We start from the raw sequence: 27,866 nt of genomic DNA on the forward strand, positions 1-27,866 counted from the left end.
CTCTGTTGACAAGTGCCCTTTAAAAGGCAGAACTTTTATTTTCTTAAAGCAAAATCACCAGTCTCATCAGCCTGCTGCTTACAAAAGCAAGAACAGATTTATGTTTCTTTCATCTACAGCTGCAGAGGCAAAAAATTAGTTTGCTCCAATTGGTTTTGCTTTAGTGACGTGAAAATAAAACAACCCCAAGAGTGCAAGGAGAACAAACAGAGATGTGAAAGAAGGTAGAAAAGGCTACTTAAGTAACCAACAGATTTGAATGTCAAGCCATGACTATTTTTTTTAATCTTTTGTTTTCTTATCCCTTAGACTTCCATTTCCTTTCTGAACACTCAAACAAACCCACAGCGTTTACAGAGGTGCGTAAAACAGGATACCAAGGTCCCACTATTTTCTACTTCCAATTCTTCTTAAGGATCTCCCAGATTTTCAACTATTGCTTGTTATCATGAGGTGGAAGGAACTGCAGAAGAATCAAACCAGAAAATCAGGACAGATGGCCAGGATCTCAGTTCTTCCCAATCAGTTTTGTGCCTTTGAACAAAGAATGGCTTCTCTTTAAAGGTCCTTTCCCTTCTAGGAAGTAAGGGAGGACAGATTATTTACTCTTGGTCTGCTTCTAGTTGAATCCTCTTCTGGCACTAAAAAATAAATATTTAAGCACAATATGTTATCTTAAATTTTTGAGTAGCCACTTGAAAATGTTTTTAGAACAAGTAAAACAAATTGTAATAATGATTTTGCTCATCCTAGCATATTCAAACTATTAACACCTCAACAAGTAATCTGTATAATAATATTACTACTTTGATAATATTACTAACAGTTTACAATCTATTGGGCCTTCATTATGCTATGTGATTGATAAAAGTATTCTCAATTCACAAACACCTAAGTCTGTTGGCTAGTGTTTGGGGCAAGGCATTTTTAGTCTAATACTGGACATTATTCCAAAGACTTTCTATTTTTGTAATAAGTTCAATTTTACATCTGTATAGCTGATTCTGTTATAAAAGACTACTTCTTACTGACAATATCCAGTCATCAGCATTAAATGGTAAACTACCCAGATTACTCAGTTTCTATATCAGACCTTTGATCAATAGCAGCTCATCACCCTAAAATATATTCAGTCTTCAAGTAAAGTTTTCTTAATTGGTTGTTAGGTCTTGACTCTGAATTTCAGGGAACAATTGAGATATACTATAAATATGAATTAAAAGTTTAAAAATATCTAGTGCATGTTTTAATAATATTAAAATACTGGCTGACCCAAAAGGCTAATGTTTTTATTTTTATTTTTACAGAAACCAATCACTTGCTTTCTATAAATCATGTTCTATACATCAATCTTCTCACAAAAAAAATAAAAAATCTGAAATATAGCAAGCAGTGAAAATCTAATAGGTCACATATCATTTAACTACTGTACTGTTTTCCAGTGAACTCAGCAAATGTTCTTGAATACCTTCTACTGACCAGGAATTATGCTTGTGTTAAAGAGTGTCTTTGTGGGCTAATTGCAAAGGTCTCAATAGGCCCAATGTCAGAGGTTCTGCCATGTGAGGGGTGAACAGAGGAGATGAGGGTTTTATTCTACAATATCTTTTCCTATAGATGAGTCCCCCAAAATATTGACATTTTTTAAAGGGCCCCTTTTTATTCCTTCAAGACAATTCTTCCTAGAAAACAAAATGTACTGCATTCAGTATATGCTATAAATTTAAATGTAACACACATTTTTTAAGAAAATATTCAGACAAATCAAAATTCTCTGTAATAAAAGGTAAAAGTTCTCCTCTCTCAAAGCATTATCCCCCATGTGCTTCTGTCAGCAGTGACCACTGTTAAATCGATATCTCAGAATTCCCCCAAGCACAGCCACATATGAATACATATATGTGTACACATATAAACATATGCAAGCTTTGAGAACATGTTTTTATAGTAACATGATTTTGAATAAATGTAAAAAGTATAGAAGTAGATCAAATGGAGTATTCTACAATCACATGTAATATATTAAGAGGTATTTTAAGTAAAGTAACATGATTATTAGAAGAAAATACAAATTATAAAACTTTTCCTACTCCACATTTTTATGGTCCAGAAGTAGTAATGAAAATCCATAGTTTTTCCTGTGTATGTATACCTGTGAAATTTCACATAAATACATATTCAGGGTCTGAAATGTGTTTTCAAATAGTTATCATGGTGAAATCTAACATAAACACAGGTAGTGAACACACCAATAAATTCTCAAACACTACCACACAAACTAAACTGCAAAACTGCCAGCCTTCTAGAAGTCCCTCATCCCAGCTCTTAATTACCACTCTGTACAGCCTCCTTCCCAAAGGTCTCCACTATATCTTTTCTGATAGCAGTTCTTTACTTCCTTAATTTTACCATGTATCCACACATCTGTAAACATTATAACTTCCTAATTTTAAGTTTGTTCCTTAAATGTTTATTATTTATTCCATATGTATGTATGTGTACACCTGTGTGAGTTTATGTGCATTGTGTGAATAGAGGAAGAAGCCAGAAGAAGGCATGTAATTCCTTGGAACATGAGTCAACATACATACAGTTGTGAGCTACCATTTAGATGCTAAGAACCAAACCAGAATCCTCTCCAAGAGTAGTAAGTGCATTTAACTGCTCATCTCCAGCTCCAGATTTTAGGGTTGTTGTTTTTGTTTTTCTGTTTTGTTTTTTTTTAAGATTTAGATCATATGTATTTTCTTAAGTCTGGCTTCTTTTATTTCAAGTATTATCTATTTTTAAGTCAATATATCTCAGGCATTTTGGCTCACTTAGATTTGCAATATGAAATGCAACACATTTCACTGATAATCACATCATTTTTACTATTTTTGTTATTATAAATAATGTCCTAAAATCATTTTGAGCATTTGTCTTCACAGCTCAATTATTTAAAACTTAAAAGGCAATCTATTGCTGTAAAATACAATGACATATCAATTATTTCAGGATTCCTGGAGGGGTGTCCCTCTCTAAAACTTATATTTTGTTAAGAGGACAGTAGGAATATTTAGAACACACTATTGCTACTTTCACTTCTTTATTCATTTTCTTCTTCCCAGTTTCCCAGGTTTGTTTGTTTGTTTTGTGTGCTGGGTATTGAACCACAGCCTGTGCTTGCCAGGCTAGCTTTCTGCTGAGCAACAGCCCCAATCTCTATGCTGTGTTCACTTGTTTACCAACAGTCACAATTACTAGAGAAACTGAATAAAATACTTATTCCTCAGTATTCAATACCTTCAGATATGACCTTAATACATTGGGATATGATTTAATGTATTGTACTATATCCAAGACACTCCAAATTATGGTCATGGTAACAAAACAGGTTATTTCTCACTCGTATAACAGTCTAGTGCTATGTACAGTGGCCAGGGTGGAGAAGACAGCCCTAGCCCAGAGGGTTACCTGCACATTCAAATCAATGCTGTCTTGGAGTCCAAGATTTCTCAAGAAATGTCATTAGTTGTGTGGTAGAGGCTGTTCTTTCACAATGCCCATGGTTTCAGAAGGGATAAAGATAAAATAGGAAATTGAGAATAAATAATTTCTCATGAGGAAGAACAGAGGTGTGCACATTCTTTTGCCAGACAGTATGGTCCCTAGGCTGAAGTGATTGCTGAGTAGGTAAAGTATATGTACAAACATGATAATATGGGTTTGATCCATAACATCTGAGTGTAGTCATACATACATCACACAGTCAATCTAGCATAAACAGTGAGTTCCAGGCTATTGTTTCAAAAACAAAATGGACAACACCTGAGTAACAATGACCAAGATGATCTCTGGTCTTCACACAGATGTACACACATATACATTTCCATAGACATGCACATACAAGCACATAAACAAAAACAAGAAAAAATGGCCACAGCTAGTTGTGAGGTTAGTTAAGGATGGGTGGTTTCTAGCTCTATGCCCACATGCCTTCCTCAAGTTGGCAAGAGTTGGAATCAATTGACAGAAAGAAGATGGATACCAAAGTAGTCCTAGTTAGGGCCCCAGCTGAAATTTTACAGGTCGTAGCTCCCTAACTCCTATATTCTTCAAATGTCACCAGCTACTAAAGTAGAAAGACATTCTTTTCTATTTAACTTAAAATTAATGGTAGCAATCACACTTAGAATCCCATGATCTATCTATTTTATTAACTCTCTAAAAATTATGAGGGTAAGTACCATTATGCCTCTGATGACAGAGCAACAGTTTAGGAGAGGTCCTTGCCTGTTTCAAAATTAGCCTTTAATTACTGCAGGCTAAAGACTTGAACAAGTCTTTGCCTAACCTTGTCTGTACAGCAAAGTCTTACCTTTTAAAGAAACTATCCTTTAACAAGTTAAAAATGGTACAGTTATTAGTAGAAGATATCTGAGATAGACTAAACCCAAATTTTAATGATATTAGTTGCCATTCACTGGACCAACCCATGTCCTAGCAAGCAGCACTACAGGCATGTCAACCTTTCTGGAGACTTGTTTCCTTGTACTCCAGCACTTTGCAATTGTAACATCTTTGTCCCTGTCCTTACCCACAAATGTCTGATGACACTGAGCCCTAGTAGATTAAGCAGCTGTCTCAGGGAGATATAGAGGAGCACCAATCTCTGTCCCATGTAGATACCATGGCATGCTCATGAAAGAGGACAGTGTCTTACCCACCTTCCAAATCAGATATAAAGCATATTCAGTATGGAGACTGTCCTATTCTTGTACATTTTTGGCCACTAGAGGTTACAAAAGGCATTGGGTGGCACAGAGTAAAGATACCCAATACTTCTCTACTGTCTCCTAGAGTCTTATGGTTTAAAATTGAAATGTCTCTTGTAAGCTCATATATTTGAATACTTGCTCCCCAGCTTATCATACTGTTTTAGAAGGTTGTGGAATCTATAGAGCTTCACTGGAGGTGGGACACTGTAGGTAGATCTTTAATTTTACAGCCAGGCCCACTTCCTGTACCCTTCTTGCTCCCTGACTATTGATATAATGTGACCATGTATTTCATGCTCTTATTGCCATGCATTACCCTCAAACTCAACACATTGTTTTATAAACACATCTTCATTTGGCGTCCTGAGTATAGACATGGTATAACCAGCTTCCTCACAGTCCTGCCCTGCTTTTCCTGCTATGACTGACTGTACCCATCAAACAATAGGCCAACATTAACCCTTCCTCCCTTACATTGCTTTTTGTCAATTATTTGGTCACAGCAATAACAAAAGTATGTAAAGCACAAGGCATTTTTCAGGTTATAGAATAGAATAAGAGAACAGAGTGGCCAACATGTTGTATGAGTGCTTAGTTTCAGGATAAGGCCTTGAGAGAATCTATATACACCTAGCAGGGATCCCAAGGTCCAAGGTTATAGGCACTATCTTAGTAATCCTTTTGTGTTGCTATATCATAATACCTGAGGATGGAAAATTAGTAAGGGGAATTGTGCAGTATCCCACCATAGCCACATAGCCCAGGCTTAATGGGATGTTCTTCTGTATAAATGTTTCTCTTATTGGTTGATGATTAAAACACTGTCTGGCCAATGAGGTAGAGAGATAGGCGGGACTAGGACAAGAATTCTGGGAAAGGTAGGCAGAGAGAGCCTGCCAAAGACCGTCACTATGTAGTTGACAAAGGAATAGAAGGTCCAGACATTCACTGGTAAGCCAAGACCATGTGGAAATACTTAGATTTATAGAAATGTGTTAATAATTAAGACAGAGCTAGCCAGTAAGAAGCCCTAGCCATCCGCCAACAGATTAATAATTAATATAGCATCTGTGTGTTTATTTGGGGCCGAAGCAGCAACAGGACCAGATGGGAAAAGAAAATCCAGCAACAAAATGGTGCCAACATGGGTTGCACGAATTTCCACGTAAAACCTGACAAAAGCTTAAATAGGGATTTTAGAAACAAAAGAACAAAGTCAAGTATGTCTTCTTGATAGCAGCATTTTCTCAGATGGGCTATTTGCTAAAGACAAGAGGAGGCTCATGGCTCCTTTGAGGGAGGCTTCCTTTGTTTTTGTTTTTGTTTTTGTTTTTGTTGTTTTTTTTTTTTTTGAGACAGGGTTTCTCTGTGGCTTTGGAGGCTGTCCTGGAACTAGCTCTTGTAGACCAGGCTGGTCTCGAACTCACAGAGATCCGATTGCCTCTGCTTCCTGAGTGCTGGGATTAAAGGCGTGGGACAACACCGACCGACAAGGGAGGCTTCTTGACTCAGCATAAATGGCAAAAACTGCATGGCTCTTTTAGCAATGCTGTTTAGCAGATAAAAGACTCGTGGCCAGAAAAAGATAGAGATATACAGTAAAGACAGATTCAGATAAAGAAATACCCATAAAGGATTTACAGTGTATTTAAAAATATATGTAGGCTTAGGAAAGAAAAGAAAAAGGATAAAATGGTTAAAAAGGAAATAGAGTAGCCAGGCATTGGTGGCACATGCCTTTAATCCCAGCACTTGGGAGGCAGAGGCAAGTGGATCTCTGTGAGTTTCCACAAGATGTTATTGGACAGGGACTTGAAGTTGCTATAGAGAAAAACTTACCACGCTTTGAGCTGAAAAACTGCTTGACTTAAAATCTTTAAGAATCTAAACTGGGGCAGGTGTGGTGGTGGGCACCTTTCTAGTCAGCACTCAGGAGGCAGAGGCAGGCAGATAGATCTCTGACCTTGCAAGCACATGGGCCTGAGTTCTACCAGATTCCACATAAATAACACCTATAATTTCAAGGCTTGGGAGAGAGAATTTGTATCCCTGGGCTGCACTGGCCAGCCAATCTAGCTGTTTTGGAAGATTTCTTCTAAGATTGAAACATTCTAATCCACAGGGAAGCTCCTTAAACAGAAAGGCAAACAACCCATAAAAGCTTCCAAAAGTCCCTGAAATTGACCAGATTCAATAGGCTCCTTTCTGCAAGAGTGAACAATAAAAGTTAAGTGTCCTTCTAAGACTGAAGGAAGCTGAGCTGCAAAGATGACTCTGAGACCAGGCCAGCTTCGTGGGGGCAGCAGAAATGACCCGTTGCCTGGAAGAAGTTCAGACCAACTAAGGCAACTGCAAAGGATACTCTCCAATCTGCTGAACTGCCTGCAGGCTGTGCAGTATGCCCCAGGTTCCCAGATTTTATTAGCTGGCACCCATGTTGGGGTGGGCTCTGGTGATGCTTTTGTCTTTGAGTTATTTGTGCCTCTCATGCATATTTCTGTAAGTAACCCCTCCCTCATATTCCTGTAAGTAATCCCAATAAAACTCATTGGTTCACCAAGTTGGGCTTTAGTGGTATAGTACTTTGGTCTGTTCTGAAATCCCTTATCTGGGGTGAATAGATGTGTTTTTAGCATCTCCCCAGGTAAAGTTTAGTCACACAAAACTAGCGTAATTTTTTGGAACTGGCTAACAGAAGACCCAGTCACAAAGCTTATGGATGAATTTCTTAAGTATGATACTCAAGGTTGTCCTCCAGCCTCCACACACATACATATATACATGTGTGTACTCACTCACATTCTTGTATGTGTGTGCCTGTGCGAGCACACACGCATGAGCAAAGAGTAATAAAGAATCTTCTATTATAAAGTAGTATAGCTAGTGGGCATTTGTTGTTAATGTGTCATGCCTTACTAGAATGCTTCCTAACAAAACAATAACACAAACACTTTTAATTGTAGAAAATGAAAGAACAAAAAGCGTAAGTATATATATCCATGACAGTATCTATTAGCCTAGACTTTGACACCCTAGTCCAGTGATTCTCAACCTAACTGAACAATAAAGCCATGTAAGAATTTATACAATATACCAATGCCTAAGCCCCATCCCAAGTTAATTTGCTCAAAATTGTAGGGCAAGTTTTGGATATGGTATCTGAAGGGACCCTGGCCCACTTGAGCATGTGGCTCAGACAGGCCTTGCCCTTCTCCCCATTCCCTCTGTCTTGATAAGCAAACAAGCAAACAAACAAACAAAACCCATTAAATTACATTCCTAAAGCTAGCCACCAAGGTCTTTTCCTGTATTTGGCCACTTCCTCCTCCTGAGGCTGACTACCAAAGCCCAGAAATCAGAAACCCCCTTTGGTTCACCTAATTAACATGCCCAATTAAAATTAAACACCTCATTTGCCTATGGGCCACATCTGTCTCCTCTTTGTCCAGAGGCAGTCCTTTGTCCCTCTGGGACAAATACCTCTGTCCCCTTTCCTTTGTCCCCCTCCCTTTCACCCTCATCCCCTATCTCCTTTACTACCATACCCTAGCCCCTTCTAACAGACCTTCCCTTTCTCTTCTTAATGATACTTGCAAAGTCATTTGCTGCTGATTTTCTGCCTGAGTCAGAAAGCAGACACTAACTTTTCTTCCCCAGGTAAAGGATCTCTGTAAAAATAGGTGTTTGAGTGTGGTCTGTGCCTAATCCTGGATCTGGAAGGAAGGCTCCCCTGTGTAGGATTCCCCTTTAGTAACTATTTCACCAATATTAGTCAATGGTTCTGAGTGTTTTGAGTATGTCAACCATTTAATGCTTCACCCCATGACATAGGACTATTGCCACCTTCACTTACTTGTGATGAATTGAGTCTTATCAAAGTCAATTTACTTAGCCCATCCAGACAATGAAGCAACAGATCCAAATCACACACAAGCTCTGTGGCACCTAGATTAGGCTATCTGTTCTCATGGCCCTTCAGCCTATGTTCCCAGGGTCCTTTGGCCAGTCTTCCCAGGGTCCTTCAGCTCATCTTCCCAGGGCTATTGCACTCCACACAATTGCTGCTGCTATAGAATTTTTACTAAACAAAAATACAGCCAGGCATTGGTGGTGCACGCCTTTAATCCCAGCACTCGGGAGGTAGAGACGGGCGGATCTCTGTGAGTTCGAGGCCAGCCTGGTCTCCAGAGTGAGTGCCAGGTTAGGCTCCAAACCTCCACAGAGAAACCCTGTCTCAAAAAACAAAAAAAACAAAAAACAAAAAACAAAAAAAAAAGCTACATATAGGTAAATAACTTTAGAAAATGTAGACTGATTTTATTAAAGATGCCAGCACAAATAGGATAGATGAGATCAATCATTTAGAAACACCTTGAACCAATTAAAGTCAAGTCAGCACCATGTTGCTGGTAGTGATTAGGAATGAGTCCTTGGCAGGAACAGAACCCCTTCAGTTCACAATCCAAAAAGACTTAAATGATGCAAAGTGGGGATTCCAAAAATCCAGAAATGTTTTATTAGGCCAAGTATTTATAAAAGAACCACAAGCACTGGATTCATTTCAACAAGGGAAAGATTCTTAGGATTCTTATCTGCCGACTGAGGAATTCTGAATATAAATACCAGGTCAGCAAATCTGATTACCCTTTAGGTTTGTCAGCTCTTTTTAAAAATACTTTATTTTTAAAATTTTTATGTGTATGAGTGCCTTGCCCCTATGTATGTATGTATGTGCACCACATTCATACAGTGACTATAGAGGTCAGAAGAGAGAGTAGCTATAAATGCAGCTACAGATGTTTGTGAGGTACCATGTATGTGGGTACTGAGAATGGACCTTGGGTATTCTGCAAGAGCATCTAGTGCTCTTAACAACCAGCCATCTCTTCAGCCCTGGTTTGTCAACTATTATCACTGAAACAAAATAGTTGACAGAAACAATTTGGAAAAGGAAAGATTTATTTTGGTTCATGGTTTCAGGAATTTTGTTCTACTGGCTCCATAGCCTTGGGCTTGAGACACAAAGAACACCATAGCAATAGGCTCATGTGGGAGAGGATGCTCATTCTCCTTGGAGCAACAAGATAGAAGAGAGGCAGTGCAGAGAGGGCTGGGACAACGCCTATCTTCCCAGTGTATGACCCCAGTACACTGGGAATTTCCTAGTATTCCTACTACTTCTCAACATTGGCATCAAATTATAAATCCATCAATGGATTAATCCATTGACAAAGTCAGAGCTCTCATGATCCAATCACCCCTCAGTTATTGGACCTACTAGCTAGAGATCAAGGCTGCAGCAAGCCAGTATCTTTCTAGGTGATACTTCATATCCAAACAAGCATTTGTTGTATATGTATAGAAACAACTTACGTGAGTTTATATGTGCACCTGCTTTGAACCAGACACTAGACGTGTTTCATCTAGTCTAAGTATTAACACACATAGGAGAAAACCCTATTCAAAATGGATTAAAGCTGTTGATGTGGCAGATAATATCAAAGTTATTCTAGTTCTTCAGAATAGCTAGTGGGTAGTCTAGGCTTTGATCATGTTTGGCAGCCTCATCAAATTACTTTTAAAAGTAGGTCATGGGTACATTCCTAAGTTAGAGGCATATAACTCCATAGGGACTCCTGTTGTATTGTGGAAAATGTCCTATTCTTAGAAAGGAAACAGGGTAGAAAGCCGAAACTTCTGTCCTGTCTCCAGCATGACCATTATGGGATGGAGCACCATGGTTTGAACCCCCCTGTCTTTTACCAGGGGACCAATTACTAAATACACAACTAACCTAATGGGATACTGAGTAGCATAATTAAGGGCACAGTAGGCAATAAATGATTATAAAAGAACCTTGTGAAATTCCCTAGGTATCTACTCTTGGGCTATCCCTTATCTAATACTATCTGTGAGTGTACAGATAACCAGAAAGTGGAAACTGTGTACCTAATAACTTCTAATTGAAAGAAGTCTAGCTTAAGTCTGTGTATTGAATACTAATTTAAGAATACTATGTCTTAGTTTATACCTAGGAATTCTAAATCAGTTACCACTAAGCCTAAAGTTCCATCATTGTCTTATAACACTTTGCTAAATGAGATTCAATTTTTAAAGTTTAGTAAGAGCAAAATAATTTGTTTGAAAAATGTAATAACCTTGTTTGAAATGACCAAAAGTGCTGAAAGCAAGGCTATTGAAATGCAGATTATTGGCTACTTCCCAGACCTTTGGAATCTCTCAGGACTGGGTCCCAGGGATCTAAATTTTAACAAGCTCCCAGGTGATCCTCATGTATGTATAGCAAGGTCTAAGAACTTCTGCCCTAGGGTGTCACCAATACACAGCTAAAAATCATTTGTTAGGAAATGCTGTATTTCTAGCAGAACTTTGATTAGCTACAGAAACCAGTACTTTTAGTATTAGAAACAGTTCAGTTGCAATTTAATTTCCTTTTATCTAGGGATATAGTTATTTATGTACCAAAGAATCCTATAGAGATGCTGAGGAAATCTGGTCTACCATATATAAGGCTGCTAATAACAGTGAGTTAATGTGTGCCATGTCCCAAGCTTAATCACAGACTCTTCTTTGCATGCTCTTTCATCTTTTCTAAAGTAAGAAAAAATATTATTTTGGTAACTAATTTTCTAAATTAATTATTTTTAACTAATTTTTAACTAATCATATTTCCTGGTGAACATTTTAAGGAATACTATTCCAATATTGTTCTTGTTGGTGTATTTATAACACTTTATCCTCTAACTATAAGGATTTCCACCTCCAAACAATAAATTAAAATATTAAAATAATATTCTAAGCCTGTCAGAACTAAGAAGATGACGAATACAAAATAAACCAGGAGTTGAATTCAGCAACCCAGGAATAAGGCATACCCTCAAGGTATGCAGACCTATCACCTGAGGAGCCCAAGAATTCTCCCACCATCTCCAAGTGTAACAGATCACAGCCTGAGGAGGGAATTTTGTGACTTTGGGAGAATATCAAAAGACACAAAGCTTAGAAACTACTAAAAAAAATGACTAATGCAAAAGCATTTTTCTTGTCTTTTTTAAGAAATTGCAATGCTTGTTTGTTTTTTTTTAGGAGAAAATAACAGCTGGTACAAATACCTAATAAAATTAACCTTTATCTATTCACTGAGCTCACACACAGAATGGAAATTGGAGGATACCTGCTAAGAAGACAAAAAGTTCAATTTTCCAGGCACTAGAAATCATACTACTTTATAAAGAAAATCTCCCAATCAGACATCATTCAATCTCCCTCTTATAAATATCACTCCTCAAAAGGCTGTCTTAAACAGGATGAGTCAGAACAGCTGGGTGCCACCAACTGCCACTCTACCAGACAGGAAGCTGGTTATTAATGACTGGTAAAGTATCACCACAGTCTGGACGCTTAGGCAAAGGCCTGTCAGAGGTGCTCACTTCTTGGGAAGCTCCTCAAGGGAAGTTTTGGAGCTGAGCGTTTAGTAGATGATGCTCTCAGAAATTTTTGTGTGTTTTGACATTAATTTGGGAAAACAACATAAATGTCATAGGGGCTGAGTTCTTACTATATCCAATAAAGGGGTAAAAGAATGGCCACCATTTATTTTAGGGTTATAATCAGTGTCCAAGTTGAACTTAGGAGACAGTAAAAGTGTTGAGAAATAATTCATTTGCATAAGACTATTGAAAGGAAAATTGGCTAAAGTACTTCACAGAATATCTTCCTAGCAGTGGTGTTCAAAAGCTAATTCCAACGTAAAGTTACAATAAGCATGACTGTGAGGTACTAAGACACAGTGGTCGATAAAGAGCACTGAGGACAAAAATAGGTCCACAATTGATTTTTGCCACAGGTGCAAAGGTAATTCAGTGGAGAACACACTTTTTAACAAACAGTGCAATGCTAATTGCCAGAAAGTGAAGCCAGACACTATCTCAGACAGAAATTAACTCAAAATGGGCAACAGAGTTAAATACCAGCAGGAAGTTCTAAGACTTGGAGGGAAATGAATGCATGAGAAAATCTTTGTGACCTTGATCTAGGCAGAGTTCTTAAACATGTCATCAATGTATTATCTCTAACAGAAAAAAATGGTAAATTGGACTTCATCAAAATTAAAAACAAGTTTGTTTTGCCAAAGAGAGTGCTAAGAGAATAAAAAAGTAAAGGCATAGACCCAGACCAAGTGTTAATAAGACATCTACTGACAAAAAAATAAGTGTGTCTGTGTGTGACAAAACTTAAGATGAAAACAGCTCAATACCCAATTTTTAAAAAGTACTAAAGATGTGAAGACTTTTACAAAAGGAGAAACACATGGCAAGTTAGCACATGAAACCACCTCTGTAGCATTGGTCCCTGGGGAAATGCAAATTAAGGCCATAATTGAGACACTACTATTCTTAAAAGAAAAAAAAATGAGACCAGTCAAATCTAACAAAGTATACTTGACCAAGAAAAGGGGTTGTAGAAACACACATTATTCCAAAGATGGGTAAGTCCCATCTACCACAGGTGCAAGTGACATTCATAGGCAAAGTAATAATATGCATAAAGAAACAACCTCATGGGAGAACCTTAGTCTTAATTATTGGCAAGGCCATCCCCATTTAGTTGGTATCATATTCTGATTTGCACAAGTAACAGTCTTTATTGTTAAAACCCTGTGGGATACCAGGATACAGGAATGCTTTTCAAAACTACTATTAAAGTGTTTCTAAGAAATGAAAAAAGAGGAGGGGGAGGAAGGAGGAGGAAAAACCTGATTGATCAAAGTGAGCATTTAACTTTTGAAGCCTGTGATTGGCTGAAATGCAAAGGCTGTGATTGGCTGAGATGTAGTTGCTTGATACCCTCTAACCCTGGCTTTAAGGGTACAGAACCATAATGCCATCATTAAGGAAGCTGAGGAGGAAGGAACAGGAACTTGAGGCAAGCCTGGGCTACATAGGAAGACTCTGTCTCAAATTAAACAAACAGAACAACTTGTCTTAGTTAGGGTTACTACTGATGTGATGAAAAGCAATGACCAAAGAAACTTAGTGAGTAATGTGTTTATTTGGCTTAAAGTTCTATATCATTGTTCTGAGGCAGAAATTGATGTAGAGGCCATGGAGGATTGCTGCTTACTGGATTGCTCTTCATAGCTTGCTCAGTCTGCTTTCTTATATAACCCAGGACCACGAGTCCAAGGATGGTACCACCCACAATGGGCTGGGAACACTCTATCCATCACTAATTAAGAAAATGCCCTATAGCCAGATCTTATGGAGGCATTTGCTCAGTTGAGGTTCCCTCCTTTCAGATATCTCTAGCTTGTGTCAAGCTGACTGTGGTGGTTATGGCTCCTATAGACTCATGTGTTGAGTCCATAGGGAGTGGCACTATTAGGAGGTGTGGCCTTGTTAGAGTAGGTATGGCCTTGCTGGAGGAAGTATGTCATTGTGGAGGTGGGGTTTGAGGTCTCATATGCTCAAGCTATGCCCAGTGTGGTACGCTGCCTCCTTCTGTTGCTGGCATGGCAAAATGTAGAACTTTCATCTCCTTCTTCAGCACCATGTCCACTTACATGCTGGTGTTTCATACCATGATGATAATGGGCTAAACCTCTGAACTGTGAGCCAGCCCCAAGGAAATGTTTTCCTTTATAGGAGTTGCCATGGTCATGGTGTCTCTTCACAGTTAACTAAGACGCTGGCATAAAACTAGCCAGCATCACACCTCCAACCCAAAGACACTGGCAAAGGTAATTTCTTAGTTTAGGTTTCAACTTATTACCATACCAAGCTAGGATATAGTTTACTATCTACAGGAGCTGTTCAGGCCATGTACCAACCAAGGTTTAAATTGAAATTATTTCAGTATCCTCTAAGACAGTTGTTCTCAACTTGTGAGTCACAACCACTATCAGATATCTTGCATATCAGATATTTACATTATGATTCATAACAGTAGCAAAACTACAGATAGGAAGTAGCAAGAAAATAATTTTATGGTTGGAGGTCACCACAACATGAGGAACTATATAATAGAATAGCAGGATTAGGAATGTTGAGGAGCACTGCTATAAGACAACTAAAATAAATAAAAAACCTAACAATACTAAGTTACCAAATGCTAGGGTCACAGAGAAACTTAAGCCATCAAATGCAAAATGGTACAACCATCGTGGAAAACTGGCAGTTTCCTACAAGGCCAAGTACATGCTAATAATGCATAATACTTAGCTCACTCATATGTGTTTGCCAAAGAAAAATAATACTTATGCTGCCTGACTGTCTATACTACTGAAGATTAATTTAATCTGCTGACTTGAGCCTCAGGGATTCACCCATGGTCATAGTCATGATAAATCATCAACATTCTAGACTGTGGTTTTTAAGAAATGTGGGTACCTCTGGCGAACTTAATACTCCTTTGCAGGTAAATCAAATCACACCTTACACTTTTTGTATTTTTTACATTGAGAAAAAATGAGAAATTTTCAGGAGAAACATTGACGTTCAAATAGCATGAGCTTTTAAGTCACCTAGAATCATTTTCTTACATAACAGAAGTCATTTGTCTAAGGCAAGAATTAGAGAAACAGAATCAGAAACCAAAGTTCCCCTTATTCTCAGTCCATGGCCATGCTTTTGGAACCAGATTATAGAGTCCCAGACACATTTCTGTTAATTAGATATTATTAAAATTAATTTGCTAAAACAATTTGAAAGTGACATGGCACATCAATACTAGCTCCGGAGATGCATGGATTCCATTCCTTTCCCAGTTGAATAAAATTCAGTTGGTCTGAGTGAAATTTTGGTTCAGTTAGGATAGAATTTAGTGTACACTCAGCAAACTATATTTAGTAAATGCATGATAATTATTAATAACAATGAGCTTTTACTAAATATATTTTCAAATTGTTGTTTGAGCCTCAAATTGTTCATCATCTCACTAGAAAATCCTATTTCAAACTTCTAGTACAAAGCCATTGTGGTAATTGGTCTTTCTACTTACTCTCCCTGGTAATCTCTTTTGTTCTCTGTACTTTCCAGATCAAAGTGCCATCAAGCTCCCAAACTGTTACCTGCACCTACTTCCTGTGAGGTGTGCAAAGCCAAGACAACTTTCTATGAGTGTGTACCAAATAATGCCTAAAGAGAAGTAATGAATCCAACTTTTTTTCTTCCATTCAAAAATATAACATGTCTGAATGCAAATGACTGCAAGTAATGTCAATCTAGGAAGATCTTGGAAACACACACACACACACACACACACACACACACACACACACACACACACACACACACACACGCACACACACGCGCGCACGCGCGCCAGTATGAGAAGTACCTGTTGCCATAATCCTAAATAGAAGAGAGGTGTGTGGCCCTTAGGGTAGGATTGGAATTTGGGAAGAATTCCCAGTTCTTTTCTTTCTCATCTTCTTGTCTCATCATCTCCCTTAGAAAGTGTATTCAATTCTACTACATTACTCCAAGGTGTAGATTCCAAGGTATTAGACCCACATTTTCAAATGTTTGCCAGGCATTGAGTCCAACAGTAGCTCTAATATAGCCAGCTCTTCTCCCCATTTCCTTATTTTTCCTATCACATCTCCTAGGGACATGAAGATAGTAATTTCTGGTACATCTCATCTCTCATACCTAAACAGCCTTGCCAAACTATCCATTCCCCCGTCATGAAGTCTTTTATGTCATCTTCTTCCTCCCTGTTCCTATTATTGGTACTTGACTATGGGGTTATGTTTTGCTTACTAACTTGGCTTCTTTCTCCAAGTATCTCCCATTATCATCTATTACTCATTCCTTGTTCCCCTGAATACTCCAGATTGAATTAGATAGCTCCAATTCAAGAGCCTCTACTAGCATCCCACTGCTCACAAGTCTATGCTTCTGTTTTGTTTTTTTGTTTTTGTTTTTGTTTTTTTTCAACCAGGGTTTCTCTAGGACAACCTTGGCTGTCCTAGATATCATGCTGGAGACCAGGCTGGCATCAATTCAGAGATCTGCCTGCCTCTGCCTCCAGAGTTCTGGGGTTAAAGGCGTGTGCCACCATTGCCTGGTAAGTCTGTGCTCCTTAAGCTTACAGGAAAAGCTACCATCATAGTGTCATATAAGCACCAGTTAAACCAAAGTACTTTCTTTTCCCTACTCATCTCCCACTAGCTCCTAACAACCTTATACTTAAAATGTTTTAGTAATTTGTCACAGGTACAAAACTCAATGGTCCCTTTTCCCACAATTGTGACAGTCAGCTGTCAGAAGCATCCTAAAGAAGGAGAAGTTTATATTACCTCCCAGTTTGAGGGAGTATCAACCAGTCCTTCTGGTGGAAAGGCATGGTGGCTGGCTTGGCTCCGTTCACAGTGCAATATGTTTAGAAGGAGCTGACTAGCATTTAAGACTGCCAGGAAGCAAAGGGGATACCAGGGTATCACCCTTGAGTGTCACCCCAGGAGTCACATCTGGTGGCTAGGCCTCACATCCCAAAGGTTCCACTCTCCCAAACAGCATCACCAGCTGGGGACAACATTGAGTCCTATGAGCCTGTGGGGGACACTGTCTCCAACCATAATACAAGCTTTACACCCCAATGCTAACTCTTTCATGAAGCTTTTCCTGTGTGCTGAGATGAATAGTTTCTAGCAAGCCTGAGCTACTATGTCATTATCCTTGTAGCTCACCTCCTGTTAGACATCCCTGCCTAGTTCTAGCTCTGCAAATATTCTAACCTAAAAGCATCGTGTTGCTTAATTCCAAGCAACAGCAAAAGGTCCTCAACCAGTAAAATATAAAGGACCAAGGACCAAATACTTGAGTCAGTATTTGAATGACCGAAAATAAAATGTGACCCACCACAGTTGTGATTCTAACCCTCTAAGTTGAACCAGAAAGATCTTCAAAGGTTATAAGTGAGCTATGTTTATTGTATGCTTTCTGCCATGTATTTATTAGATAGAAACCATGGCATAAAGTAACGGGCATTTTCCCATGGGAACAAATGGCAGTGTTGTGGTACTTTTGACCAAAGACACATTGTCAAATAAATCATGTGTATTAGTGACATGCAATATAAGCAATGATATGACAACTATAAATCGAATCATTTTGAATTATCATGAGTTTTTTCAAATGGGCATGTATGTACTCTACATATTTATTACACAAAAGGTTGCAGTGCAGCACAAATCATGATTCAGTGTTCTTTCAACAGCACCAACAAAACCAGTTCCCAGTGCTCACGAGGGGCCAACATGGCATGATCAGTTTAACTCTTCAGACCTCAAAGCCATGTCCAAAAGTAGATTGCTAGATCTGGTCTGACTCTATTACTCATAACGTGAATCATACACAACCTCTCTCAGTCTCATTTATCACAAAAGTACAGAGAGTCTAGAACAATAGCTACTTCACAAAGTTCTAGGAGAAAGAAATTCAGAGATAATATAACTTAATTGTTTCTAAACTATAAAGCCTTATCAGGAATAAGCTAGTAAGCCTGGTATAGTGGGACATGACTATAATCTCATCACTCAAGACTGGGCTCTTCGTTCAGACCCTGTTTCTTGGTGTTGATGATATTTGTTCACCATTAGCATGTTTAGAAGTGAAAAGTTGGACAGACAAGCAGCGCATTCCCCTTCTACCTAAATCTTGAATTTATTTGGAAACATATGAGCTTCTTTTCAGCACTGTTCTTAGAATCTATTTGACATCATCTGGGGCTCTGTACTATGCTGAAAAGCCATAAAGCAATTATCATGTGTGAAAGAGATATTGCCCACTGGGTTCCCTTCATCAAGACAGGAGTTTTATTGTTGTTTTGGTATGAAAATTAATAAATACGACTTTTCTTTCCAAAAGACAGACAACCTCTTAAAGATGTCTCTTCAAACAAGAAAAGGCAAAAAAGAAAAGAAAACAACAACAACAACAAAATCAGAAAGAAAGAAGCTTATGTATGTCAGGAGATTTGTGAGTTCTTGTGAAAAAACCTCAAGAAACAGTCATGTGACCTCAGTTTCGTCAAAACACAGAATTGCTCTTGGATTATGCTTTTATGTCCCTCCCAGGTACAGTAGATAGGACTGAGCTGACTTCAGATTATTCATCACAACTGACTATTGTTATCGTTTATTGTTGCTTGAGGCTTGCTGGCCATATTTGGCTTGCCCTTGTGATTGCACACTTAACCCTCAGAATATAAATTGCTTGGTGCTGTGAATAAAGCTGGCGATTGTATGAGACTTTAGTCTGCCTCATTTATTGACTCCATTCTCCCAGGTCCCACTACCTTTAGAGCAAAAAAACAGTTTACAGGGGTGTTAGTAAAAAATGAAGTACTAGATTTCTGGAAAAGAATCTGTTGTGTTCAATAAATCTACAAAGAATAAAGATAACCCTGTGCACTCACACTATCATTACTCAGCTCCCAGTGTCAACGAAGGAAAAGAACAGAAGAGGATGTAAGGATGCTGAGTGGCTGATAGGGTACCAAGAGGTTAACCAACTTTCCCTACACCTAGATCAAATAACTCAGAGTTAGACTGTCCTGCAAGGAGGAAAGAGCCTTGGAGGCTAAGTATAGAAGAGGATGGTCATAGAAGGATAGCCTGTGGGTGGGAGCAGGGACTGCCTGTAAGTGATATATTATTTGAAATCTAACAAATAAATCTTGTCTGAAGATCAGAAAAGCAAAGCAGCCAAGCCACTAAAAGAGTTCTTACCTCTACTAAGGCTAAGACCAAAGCGGGATAATATCACTACAGCTGCCTGTACCAGGGTATGCACAAACCAATCCCAGTGTCCTAGTATCCAAGAGGGGGCATGGAACTGGGTATCTGAAGGACTGCCATGATGGGCTGTCCCTTTCAGACAACTGTTTGACTTGGGCCTTCTCTGTATATATAGCTACAGAAACACTCAACCTCCCTTTCCAACATCCAACCTTAATCCAACCCTAGATAAACATACATTCTACAGAAATAGAAGATGTTTGCCAAAAGCCACCTCAGTTCAAATCCTCTGGTTCTTTTTATCTATATAACACTTCAGTCCATCTTGACCCTTTCTAACCATAAACTATTAAATAAGCCCTCACTCTGTTGTCCAACCTAGCCTGGAACACTTAATTCTCCCACCTCAGCTTCACAAGTGCTGGGATAGCAGGCTTGTCACTATGCCTGGCTCAGAGACTTTACTATACAGAGAATATACATTAAAATGTTTTGTTAGATGCTAATAAAAATCAAAAGGTTCACGTAAAAATTATTGTCATCTAGCTTTGCCTAAAAGTTAAATCTGTCAGCATTGAACCCCTTCAAGCTCACTTAGAATAATCTATTGGACCAAGAAACTGTCAGGTCTTTAAATACCCTCAGCTCACCATAATATGGTACCACCATCCCTATGACATTTTGTTTGGTCTGTTTCACTTATTAGGATATCAAATGGGTCCAGAAGATATCAGAGACATTGGAAGTGGTCACTAAATATGCAGCAACCTGAGATGGGGGTTGCTCCTACATGTGAAGGACAGAAAATCCATAGTGGTCAGGCAGCCTCTGCTTAAACTACACATGCACATATCAGAGCCATGGTAAACCCTGGCTCAGATTATCTCCCACTGTCCTTTCATGGCACTCAGGTGGGTTTCTTCAGTGAAACACAACAGTATCTATTTGGTGTACACAGGCACTAGATTTAAAAGCTGACTCAGAACCATTTCTTCCAAATATAATATATTAGGCACGTTGCTTTTAAATTAGCGGGGTCTGTTTCCTCATTCACAAAATGAATGTGTTTACCTAGAGTGATTATTACAGTAATTTTTATTGGCCTCTCTCTGTCTGTACCACCTCTACTTATTAAGAATTTACTTGGCCATCAAGAGATCTTAGAAGTTTTGCCACCTCCACAAAAATCTCCCTAGACTTCTTTCTTTGCATTTTTTAAGCTCATCACCAACATACCCAAATTAGCATTTACTAATTCTCTAATTGCTTTGCTCTGTGTTGGTTCATTCACATTTATACAGAAAACTCCCCTGGAAACCATAAGCTTTAATTTTTAAATTCTCTTCCACAGCATGTTACACTGAGCTGGCATTCAATGATTAATTATTTAAGCTGAACAAAGACACAGAAAACACGCACACAGTGGTAACCATCCCAAAGGGTGACTTTTGTCAGCCTCCTTCAGATTAATTATCTTTATGGGCAGCACAACTTGACCATGTGATTTAGGTTGGCATAATCCATCAAGAAGTCTTTTGGACATTGCTTATGAAGACTTCTCCCACCCTCAGTTGGAAAGCTCAAAAGGGAAAAAGAAAGTGCAAATAAACACTAACTCGATACAACACCATATTACCCATTAAAAGGTTTGATTCCCATTAAAATAAGGACAGAGAAAATTTTACCTAGAATTAAGAAAATAATCAGATACTAGAAAAGGGAGCAGAAATTAGACATTTGAAAGCTACAATGAAAACTCCCCCACCCTTTGGATGTCATCAGAATTTTTAGTAAGAAGAGACTAAGTTAGGAACTCCTGTGGGCAGGGATTTACCCACCGGAAAAGCAGTGGGATACAGGCTTAACTTGTTCTAGTCAAACCTCCCCCATCCCCATCTTCACTCCACCCCCAAATAACTAAGGCTTTAGAGATGTGGTAAGTTCTTCCCTATAGAAGTAAAAAAGAATAAAAAGAGTTCACCAAGAATTCCTCTTTAGACTATATTTCACTTAGACATGAAGTATTTGAATAAGGTATTTTATGATGAAATATGAAGCTTTTATTTTCCCTTGTAAAAGTAAATTTTGTTTATCATCTTTACTATTGCCTTAATTTCCTTATTCAGTGTACTGACACTATATGAATACTAAACAGGTATATATCACATGTTAACAGAACCATTATCAATGGGCTGAAATCAGGGCAATTTACAAAGTGTTATCTCCTGATGAAACTAGACTGGACATCCGTGCTTTTGTTTGTTTGTTTTTTGTTTTTCGAGACAGGGTTTCTCTGTGTAGCTTTGGAGCCTATTCTGGCTCTGGAGACCAGGCTGGCCTCAAACTCACCTCTGTGAGTTCCTGCCTCTGCCTCCTAAGTGCTGGGATTAAAGGCATGTGCCACCAATGCCCGGCGGACATCCGTGCTTTTATTTAATCTTTACACTACAGAAAGATAATTCCTTGAGACTTGCAGTATAAACATGGAATGCTCAAGGGTCTGGAAAAAGGGAGATTTACTCAGGTATGGAGAGGATATGAAATCAAAGGAGATCATAGCACCAACTGTATTAAAAAGCTAGAAAAATATCTAGCTTAAATTAGATTAAATGTCTATAAAAAGAATTCCAGGAAACACATGGTAAGGTTTTCCAATCAGAGTAGCAATGAATGTCTCAAATTTTAAAACAAAAACGAAAAAAGGGGTATCTTTTTATCTTTAAAGCAGAATGCCTATCCCTGCATTAAAATCTTTCACTTGTTTCTTTTTTGTTTAGTTTTTGTTGTTGTTTTTCATTTTGTTACTGCTGTTTTTTGAGACAGGGGCTCGGTTTGTAGTTCAGGCCAGCCTAGGACCCTCCACAGTCAATCCCTCAGCCTTAGCTCAGCAATTGCCTTATTGTGGTATTTTTAAAATTAGTATTATTATTCCCTCATATGTTACCTCCTTACCTTGTCTTGTGTTTCTCATTCTGTAGACCAGGCTGGCCTTGAACTCACAGAAATCTGCCTGCCTCTGCCTCTGGGTGCTGGGATTAAAGGCATGCACCATCACCGCCCTAGTCTTGTGTTTCTGATCACCCATCCGGGAAACTTTTCTAGTCTATCCACACAGAGCTTAAAGAGGACTGGTTTAACGCCCTACCCTAGGCATGCCCACACACAGCATAAACTGGAGTGGGAAGTAAGCCAAGCCTCCTTACACTTTGGCCTCTACCTCCTCCATTTAACCTCAATAAGACCTTCTCCTAGCCTAAAGCCTAGCCAGGTTTTCTCACAGGCCTGTCAAATGAAACGTACAGATCTCAAACAAACAGAGAATGGCTGTCCATGTTTCTTTTCACCGAGGTCAAGGTCAGTTCTCTTCTAGGGTCCTCTGAGAGAAGAAACCCCAAACATGGGTGTCACATGCCCCATTAAGAAGGCATAGCCCTAATCATATGGCGAGTCCAGGGCATATTCTGTTCCTATAAGACCAAACGCATGTATGAGTTGGTTTTGAAAGACCTTATATTCAACTCTATTGTACCATGCCGACCACACGAAACACATTTAATCTCTTGGCATAATTTTGTACTGCAGTTGCTCCATACAACTATGGAAGACTACAGCCGACTAGGTAATTTCAAGTCTGGAATAAAGTATAGTCTGTCCCACCCCACTACCGAACTTCCTTTTAAGGAAAAGTTCTAGAGACATCCTACTGTGCCCGCCCCCACAGAGGCACATCAAGGTCCAAAGCTTCTGCAGCTGTCGGAAGATAAAATCCATACTTGGTCACCTGTCCTGCCTTTACCGGATGGGGATCTTCACCACGGACCACAGTGGCAGGTACTCTGTTACTGCCTTCAGTCCTCTATTACCCTTCAGGGGCGGGGCTCCGACTGAGACAACCAGACCTTGTAACCTTGACGCCCAATTAGCAGGGGATCCCCAAAGCCGCTCAGCCAATCGCCGCAGGCGAGCTAAGACGAGACGTGACGTCAGATGCGATTAACTCGGAGCGTCACCCCGACGTCAGCCTCTCCTCTGTCGGACGTCCCGTCCCGAGCAAAACTCCGGCGACTTTGGGCCCCGCCCCCTTGAGGTGAAGGACGGCCAATGAGGGCGGCTCTGTGGGGATCCAGGCCAATGAGCAGAGGCCAGGGCGGGGCGCCGGCTCGAGGGTGGGGCGCCGGGCCGCGGTGGAAGCCCGAGGTCTAGCTGCGCGCAGTCTATGACAGTACGTCAGCAGCGGGATGGCCGTGGCTGTGGCGGCGGCTGCAGGAGCCCGAGCAGCCGTGGCCGCAGTGGAGGCTGGAGCCCGAGCGGCGTCCGCGGTGGCACCCCAGGGAGTTTAAGATGGCGGCGGGGGGGGCGGCGGGGCTGCGGGAGGAGCAGCGCTACGGGCTGGCGTGCGGGCGGCTGGGGCAGGACAACATCACCGTGCTGCATGTGAAGCTCACCGAGACGGCGATCCGGGCGCTGGAGACTTACCAGAGCCATAAGGTGAGCTAGCGGCCGGCCGGCCAGCTGGGCAGCGCTCGGGGAGGCGGCGGCGGCCACTGCGCTTTCTGCCCGGCCCCTGGCGCGGCGCCGGTGGGGCGCTGGCTCCCGCTGCTACCTCGGTGCCCGCGGAGCGGAGCCGGTCGGGGGCGCCGACGTCGCGGTCCGGTGGCGGGCGGCGGGCGGGGGGCGGCGGGCGGGCCTGGGCTCCACCGCTGCTGTGGGACTTTCCGACGGCGCCCGCTGGTCCCGAGGAGAGAAGCGCGGCGACCGCCCTACCCACGGAGAGGGCGCGCGCAGCTACCAGTAAAGAAACCGGGGCCAGAGAAGCCGCTGAGCGAGGGGCAGCGGCGCCCCGTGAGGGTGAGGACAGAACTTGTACTCTCGGGGACTTGGAGACGCTGGCACCCCGCGTGTAGGCGGGAGTGTACACCGTGTACTCGGGAAGGCCAGGACACAGGCGCTGCGGGGAGGAGGAGGGGAGGAAAAGGGGAGGGAAGGAGGGGGACACACCTTGCACTCTTCGGGACTCGGGAACGCCCGCACTTTTGGGGTTCCCGGAGACGTCCCGCGACCTGTGTGGCAGCACGGCAACCTCACATCCCGGGGTGAGACACCAGAAGCCTCAAACACAACTAGAGCCAGGAACAGGACGGCAGGTTCTGGGGAAAGGAATTCTCGGAAGCCCGGCGTAGTCGAGAGGCGCGCCTCGTCCTGTGCTGACTCGCTGTGGTAGGCAGGCGAGGCGCGAGCCCGAAGGTTGTGGGGAGACTCTGATCTCTTCCTGGGCCCCAGAGAGAAACCTGAGGTGTCCCTCTCATACCATACTCCGAGCGCCTGTCTACTACAGGAAGAGGCTCAGGGGCACATAATCTGCAGTTGGAGTCCAAACCCAGGAACACTTTCATACTTAGAAGAGTGGGGCACCAAAAGACACTTAATTACCCGAGGATACAAGGAAGCCGATTATGGGCATGTGGTAGGGGGATGTGGAGTAGGGAGTCGAAAGTGGACACATTGTCGAAGGGAAAGGCTATACCATATGTGGAACCAGTGACATTTTATTCAGGGAGAGAGACGGATAGAGCTACGTCCCGCGGGGCTTTCTGAAATAGCTCAGTGCCTACTAAAGAATATATTCCAGTTCGTCTCATGAAACAGGCACAATTAGGCAGAGGGACACCCGACTTAGACCTCCCATACTTAGATAAAAGTGGAGGAAAGGATTAACATCTGTTGAGCTCCCACTAGTGTCAAGCACTTTAAATGCATATAGAGAAAAATAGTCTTCGGAAGAGCCACCGGAGAGGCAGAAACCTGGGCCAGCAGAGCTTCCAGGGGCTCCCACACACATACATACACACAGAGGCGGGCACAAACAATTGTGTACATCTTGGGAGTATATGAGTTCACATGGCAGGGTATTTATAAACAGAAAAGGGAGCCTTCAACTCTCAGGAGGCTCCCAAAGCATTGTTTGGACACATGTTGTGCACAGAGAAGCATATGGTGAAGATAGTCACAGGTTTTGAGGAGGATGGAGAGAGGGTAACAGGGAGAAGTGCAAGCACAGAGAAATATACCTTCTTAGTGCCTCAGGAGAATACCTCGGATATGGCTAAGACCAATATACTGCCACCAGTAAAGACACAGAAAGATAGGAGAAATTCCAAACCGAATGTGCCAGTAGCTACTCTCCAGACAGGTTCGCAGGCAAGAACGAGGCCAGCACCCCGTGGAGTGGGAGGCAAATCTGGGGAAAGCCAGATGTACAGGCAAGCATGGGGGCCTAGGCTGACAGTGGAGAGAAACTCGGCCATGCAAGATGGAGAGATAAGGTTGTGGGTTCTAAGGGAAAGGCATAGAAAGAAATGACAGAAGGAAGAAAAGGTAGGTCAGGGATGTAAGAAGAGTAGCCGAGACCCCAATTAAAAACCAAACCAAACAGACCCCGGGATAGGAAAGATGCAAAGTGGAGTGAGAAGTCCTCTCCAGGAACTGGAGGTCAGTCAGCCACTTTGGGAGACAACAGGCAAACTGTACAGTTAAATAGTGATATTGCACCACACACTGTTGGGAAGTGAAGAAAAGAGAAGGTACTGCCCAGGATAACTGCAGTGACAGAGAAGCCCCAGTGTCCACTGGTCTGCATGTCCCCTAGAGCCCTAGAAGGGAGTTTTCTTGCCTTTGTGTGGCCTTGGCTTCTGCCTGGTGTTTCCACAGGGCGTTTAATTTTTCATGGTGTTTAGAGTGGTCAGTTCACTTCTGTTTACATGTTAGTATCTTTCCAGATCTAAAAATCACTTCTTTGTTAACCCTATTAGCTTATTATTTTTATTTTTTAATATTGTTTGTTTCAATTAAAGATACTGAAGTCAGTGGCCTTGTTCTTAACTGTACTTACTACCTGTTTCTATCATCACTGGTTTTCTCTTTCTGGCATGTAAATTAATGGATCAGATCAGTCACGTGTCTCCACTTTTCTAAATGTGAAGCCTGGTAGATTAAATTAGCCTTAGAATTCCGATTCTCCTGAAAACTGGCGGTAGGAACAGTGGTATGCTTCGGGTGGGAGGCATTAAATAAGCTGACTTAGCTCTTTCTTTTGGACACTGCCTTGTCCCTGAATTAACCAGCCCCTGACCTTAGTTGTGTCACTTAAGCCAGACTTGTTGTTGTTGTTAAGAGGCTTGGAAAATGGAGTCTAACCTAGGATGAAAATGACAAAGCTGGGCTCTTCTCTACTGACACTGCAGGGTTTTCCAGAATACATAGCTTGAGCCTCCCATGGGCTTGCCTGGGTGCCTCTCCTGGTTCAGCCAGACCAGGGTTCCCCACCTGGTACAGTAACAGTTGCTAGCAGTGGGCATCTGCCTGAACCCTTTCATCCTCTAGTGGAAAGGTATTTATTTGGTCTTTTTCACTTCCCGTCATAAGCAGTAACTGCTGTTTGAGACTGTTGGCTCGTGGTAGTTAACAAGAGGAAAGTTTAGGGATCTTAGCGTGTCTCTGGATCGGGAGGAGATTTTTATTTCCTACATAAAACTGCTCCTAAATGAGTAGAGGACGGTACTTGATGACAAATAGTTACCAAGAAGCTTTGACATAATAAAAGAGATGATTTTTTTTTTTTTTTTTTTTTTTTTTTTTTGGTTTTTGTTGTTTTGTTTTTCGAGACAGGGTTTCTCTGTATTGCTTTTGAGCCTGTCCTGGAACTCTCTCTTTAGACCAGGCTGGCCTTGAACTCACAGAGATCCACCTGCCTCTGCCTCCTAAGTGCTGGGATTAAAGGCGTGCACCACCAACGCCCGGCTTGTCCATATAGTTTTATCTGTTAGATTTATTCTTCTAAATAATCCTCTTGGCATGGGGCTTTACAGAAGTAGAGTTAGGAATTTAGAAGCTATGATTTAGGCAAAGTATATAATCCTATAGTTAAAATCAAGCATGTGTACTGAGCTCTGGGTTCTCAGGGCTCAGGGAAATAGCATCCAGTGGAGATCCTGACATCTTGGTTGTCTCAGATCACACAAAAGTTGATTTGCCTTTGTTATTCAAGTTTTCTATTTTCAGAGAAGAAATTTGGAGAATGTTTGTAAATAGGCATGGGAATGCTGAGAGTTACAGGTGGAATGAATGTCTGCTAGAAGTTGCTTTTCACTTACTTTGAATATGGAACCAGTTTCAGAAATGCTTATATATAAAATAATAACTGGAAAGTTTTCATGATTTAAAGGAAAATTCAGATGTTTAATACAGCTACGTAGGATGTCAGTCTTTGTCTAAACTTAGATGACTTTGAATTAAAAGGGCAAGGAACCAATCATCTTAAATTACAACTTTATGGTCTGTGATTG

The 27,866-nt window shown here is 40.9% G+C and overlaps 1 protein-coding gene, 1 long non-coding RNA gene and 1 pseudogene across 3 annotated transcripts in view; 2 read left to right on the forward strand and 1 right to left on the reverse strand.

The window, feature by feature from the left end:
- On the reverse strand, positions 1-23,715 carry LOC113834176. 2 transcript variants are annotated; one of them, XR_003482574.2, is made up of 2 exons: positions 23,298-23,715; positions 1-641 (listed from the first exon to the last, which is right to left on the reverse strand). It is a non-coding gene; the product is annotated as an uncharacterized LOC113834176 (long non-coding RNA). The 2 variants fall into 2 exon arrangements; XR_003482573.2 differs by having other exon boundaries at positions 22,477-23,715.
- Positions 13,275-13,423, forward strand: LOC113834212 (annotated as a pseudogene).
- An 11-nt stretch (positions 23,716-23,726) lies between the features above and the next one.
- Positions 23,727-27,866, forward strand: part of Ell2 (elongation factor for RNA polymerase II 2) — a 66,096-nt gene continuing 61,956 nt past the window's right edge. Inside the window, exon 1 of the mRNA XM_027401851.2 lies at positions 23,727-24,012. Within this exon, the coding sequence (XP_027257652.1) occupies positions 23,866-24,012 (147 nt within the window). The 5' untranslated portion in view covers positions 23,727-23,865. The remainder of the gene's footprint in view (positions 24,013-27,866) is intronic.

Source organism: Cricetulus griseus, chromosome 2, assembly GCF_003668045.3.
Source record: "Cricetulus griseus strain 17A/GY chromosome 2, alternate assembly CriGri-PICRH-1.0, whole genome shotgun sequence".
Taxonomy (NCBI): domain Eukaryota; kingdom Metazoa; phylum Chordata; class Mammalia; order Rodentia; family Cricetidae; genus Cricetulus; species Cricetulus griseus.